This window comes from Nicotiana attenuata, chromosome 6 (assembly GCF_001879085.1).
Source record: "Nicotiana attenuata strain UT chromosome 6, NIATTr2, whole genome shotgun sequence".
Lineage (NCBI taxonomy): Eukaryota > Viridiplantae > Streptophyta > Magnoliopsida > Solanales > Solanaceae > Nicotiana > Nicotiana attenuata.
Window position 1 is genome coordinate 32,489,769 of NC_031994.1, and position 3,727 is coordinate 32,493,495.

The 3,727-nt window shown below is 32.3% G+C and overlaps 1 protein-coding gene across 1 annotated transcript; it reads right to left on the reverse strand.

Annotated features, from left to right (window-relative positions):
* LOC109228226 (CEN-like protein 2) lies at positions 693-3,198 on the reverse strand. The gene is made up of 4 exons (XM_019393384.1): positions 2,920-3,198; positions 2,641-2,702; positions 1,468-1,508; positions 693-1,149 (listed from the first exon to the last, which is right to left on the reverse strand). Exons 1-4 carry the CDS (start codon positions 3,121-3,123, stop codon positions 929-931), a joined length of 528 nt encoding a protein of 175 aa, XP_019248929.1. The 5' UTR covers positions 3,124-3,198; the 3' UTR covers positions 693-928.

Below are 3,727 nucleotides of genomic sequence, written 5' to 3' on the forward strand. Positions count from 1 at the left end.
AGATCCCAGACTCTAATTATTCCTAAATAATGATTGCCCCACTCGATTTTGATTAGGGATTTGAATAGATGAAAATTCAGGTGACATTCGAAAAGTAGAAAAATAATCTAGTTGACACATTAAAATGTTACTATGATTTCTTTGGAAGTACGAGATCGAAGAGCATAATTAATTAATCACTTATCAAGCAGAAAATATTTTTTGTTTTAATTTATAATCTTTACATGAGCATGGTTTATATATATGATGAATTCGAACTTACGTCGTGAATAAACATGCCTTCACAAGTCTCTGTGTAGGACAACAGTCAGGTGGATTAATACCGGATATTACCAAAACAACTAATGACATACCATGGGTTTTTTTAATCACTTTTGAGGTTTCGCCCCTTCAATTGTGCAATGTCTGAGTTCAAATATCTTCTAAGTCGCAAAAAATCATGGGAGACTAGGATTCAAATCTCAACAAAAGGAAAAAGACACTATATTAGTGATGTCTTCAGTCTTCTTAATTATCTTTTAATTTTAAGCCTCGATCTGTACGGATGAAAGGTAATAGGCACCCCATTTTAGCAGAATAGTAAAGGTACGAGCCAACTGACCACAACACAATCATTATAAAAAAAAAAAAAAAGATAAAATGGTAAGAAACAAGTACATAACACACATACATACTATTAATTAGGTCAAACATTAATTTACAATGATGATATTACATGCTGCGCGCTTTGATCATGAAAGTACATTCTTACCCACGGGTCTTATTCAAGCATGGCACTCCAACATTACATATATCTCTGAGATTCTTGTAAGATCAGTAATACATGCACTGCATACCTTGGTTCAGTATCTTACTTCAGAGTAACGAGAACAACAATAATAACCAATTATAAACAGTAATGATATAACGCACATATTCTTCTTCTTCTTCAACGCCTTCTGGCAGCGGTTTCCCTCTGGCAATTGAAGAAAACTGCTGCAACAGGAGACCCAAGCTCATTTTCTTCTGAGAATTTACGCGTATTAAATCGATCCCTGGAGAGAGGTGCAGTCAATACTGTTTGCCTCTTCTTCTGCTTGAACAGCAGAAATACAAACCTGTGAATTCCAATATTTGGCCTTGGCATTTCATACCCAACTATTTCTCTCCCTGATCAAAATTTTTGGATCAGTATTTTGGATTTGATTGTGAGATATACACATCGATGAATTTGTAAACTCATTAATTTCTAATCTTCTTATTTCTACACATTGCATATATATAAATCTAAGTGTAGAAAAACAATTCTTTCTTTTTGTACTCTTTTTTTGTTGATCAATAAATAATAAATACGAATCAATACCTGATCCCGTTACCACTAGGCGAATAAATTTATAATAAGGAAAATATGTATTTAAGACAAATAAAATATTAAAAAGAAAAGCTGTTACTATTTCGAAGCTTGAACTTTGGGTTAAAGATACATACCAAACGAGCAATCTGTAGTGCCTGGAATGTCTGTGACAATCCTGTAAAGATGGTCAAATTCTTTTTTCAGGTATTTGTCAACTATCAAAGCGTACAAATATGTCACTTTGATTTTATCATAAAACTGAGTACGTTATTTTTCCGTTACTACATGATATGACCATTTTGCAGTGTTTTTTTTTGGGTTCTGTTTAGTGAATGAAGCACTATATATAATGATAAGGGAAACAAGTAATTATTAGAACAATGTGACCAATTATTGGACATATTTATAATTTGCTAAGTCTAATCAAATGCTACAAGATTGTCGAAATATTATTATTCATGCTTAATATGTGTCATGACAAAATTAAATACAAGGTGTGACTGGACATTATGTCTGTACAAATTATAGTTGTCTCCTATTGGACTATTACTATCCGATAGGGTGGGATATCCCATGGTATTAGTTATCCTACTTTCTATATGGGATAGCTAATCCCACTATTTTAGTTTGAAAGATATCTCGCAATTAGCTAATACTCCAAACCAAACATGAGAAAAAGTAAATCCTAAACTTTATCCCGGAATTATTATTCTTATCCCATGTACCAAACCACCTCTAACTTATTTGCTTTAAGTTCATCGTCATAACAAACATTATCAAAAGATTTCTTCTTTGCTCCTTTTGCAAGCAAATCACAATATATCGACCATATTTTTCCTGAGCTGCTGGTGCATTGACATAAGATTAATAACACATGTTTTCTTTGCTTTTGCGTTCCCAAATACAATTTTTTTTAGATATGTGTCTCAGTGGTGTCTTTAATATGTAAAGGTCAACAAACCAAAAAAAAAAAAAAAGAAAAGAAAAGAAGGAAGAAATTGTTTTCCCGAGAAGCACAAACTCAAGAGTCAAGGCAGATTTTTCTTTTTTGAAAAGTATGCGGACCTTTTCACAAAAAATTTCTTGTCCGAACACCATATATATGATCGATCCTATTTAGTCAAATACCTAATAACAAACTCATATGTTCTTTTAATTACGGTATTTATGAACAAGTTTTTAGATAACAAGCCTGAAGAAGTTTTATCTTCTTGATGAGATCGTATTATTTTCCCTCCAAGTAAACAAGGAAAAGAAGGGACGATAAAATTGAATGAGTTAGTAATTAAAAAAACTTATTTCTTTACCAGTGTAGATGTTCCCTGAGATATGGATCACTAGGACCAGGAACATCTGGGTCTATCATGATCTGTCAATTAAGGTAAAAAAGAAAAATAAGGGGTCAATATAAACGATATATATAATAGAAATGTATAAAAATAAATTTAAGCGCAGAGCCATAATTTTGAGTTTATGAATTCTAAATTCTAGAAAAGAGACTTCTTAACACAATACAACGAACCCGTAACTAGAACTCTAGCTTCGCCCCTAATAAAAGTAGTGAAATCGAAGGAAGTAGTATGTACCAGTGTAAAGAAAGATCTCAAATCACCTCCTTGAACTTCAACCCTAGGTTTAGAGGTGACTGAGGAAGGAAAGAGTTCATGCCCATTATAAACATGCTTGCTGCTGTTATAAGTAACAGACATCTTAACACTTGGAGTGAAATAATCAACAACTTCCCCAATCACTCTACCAATCACAAGGGGATCAGACATTTTTGAACCCATATATAAGAAATCTATTTAAAGTTAAGAGTAATATTAGTGGGAATATTATATATGAAGAGTTCGACCGATTTGTATTTTGGTGAGAAGAGAGTTGCAAAAAGCCAATATTTATAGTGGCCATCAGATCAGTACTGTAGAGTCAGGTGTGTTTGGACTAAAATATTGATAGTTCAAAAAATGGGAACCAAAGAAAAGAAAAGAAAAGCCCAAAAAGGTTATTCTCCTACTCGTCGTGGTACCAATGAGTTAAAGTTATAGCTTAGCAGCTAGAGAATATGTGTTTTAATTTTTATTAGAGGCTTTTGCACCCCAAAAAAATAAATAAAAAGTACTCCTTGTAAGGTTTAGAAAGAGGGATAAAGATGATTTGATATGTTAATGCACTGTTGTCTATTTCTCTTCAGCCCAACCTGCCCACCCCCCTTTTTATCCTAAGCTCCCGTTTGGCTGTAAAATTTGAGAGCTTTTTTTAAAAAAAATTTATTTTTAAATATTTATTTGTTTATAGATTTAAACCATTTTATGGAAAATTTTGAAAATAAAATTCTCAAATCTCCAAAAAATGCTTTAGACTAATTTTTTAAATTTTCGGCTCACAAAACTT

Excerpts from the sequence above, each read along its gene's own strand:
- LOC109228226 (XM_019393384.1), bottom strand. The coding sequence starts at position 3,123 with ATGGGTTCAAAAATGTCTGATCCCCTTGTGATTGGTAGAGTGATTGGG. Across the intron at positions 2,703-2,919 it reads TGAGATCTTTCTTTACACTG|ATCATGATAGACCCAGATGT; the intron begins GTACATACTACT and ends CTTAATTGACAG. Across the intron at positions 1,150-1,467 it reads CACTACAGATTGCTCGTTTG|GGAGAGAAATAGTTGGGTAT; the intron begins GTATGTATCTTT and ends AATTTTGATCAG.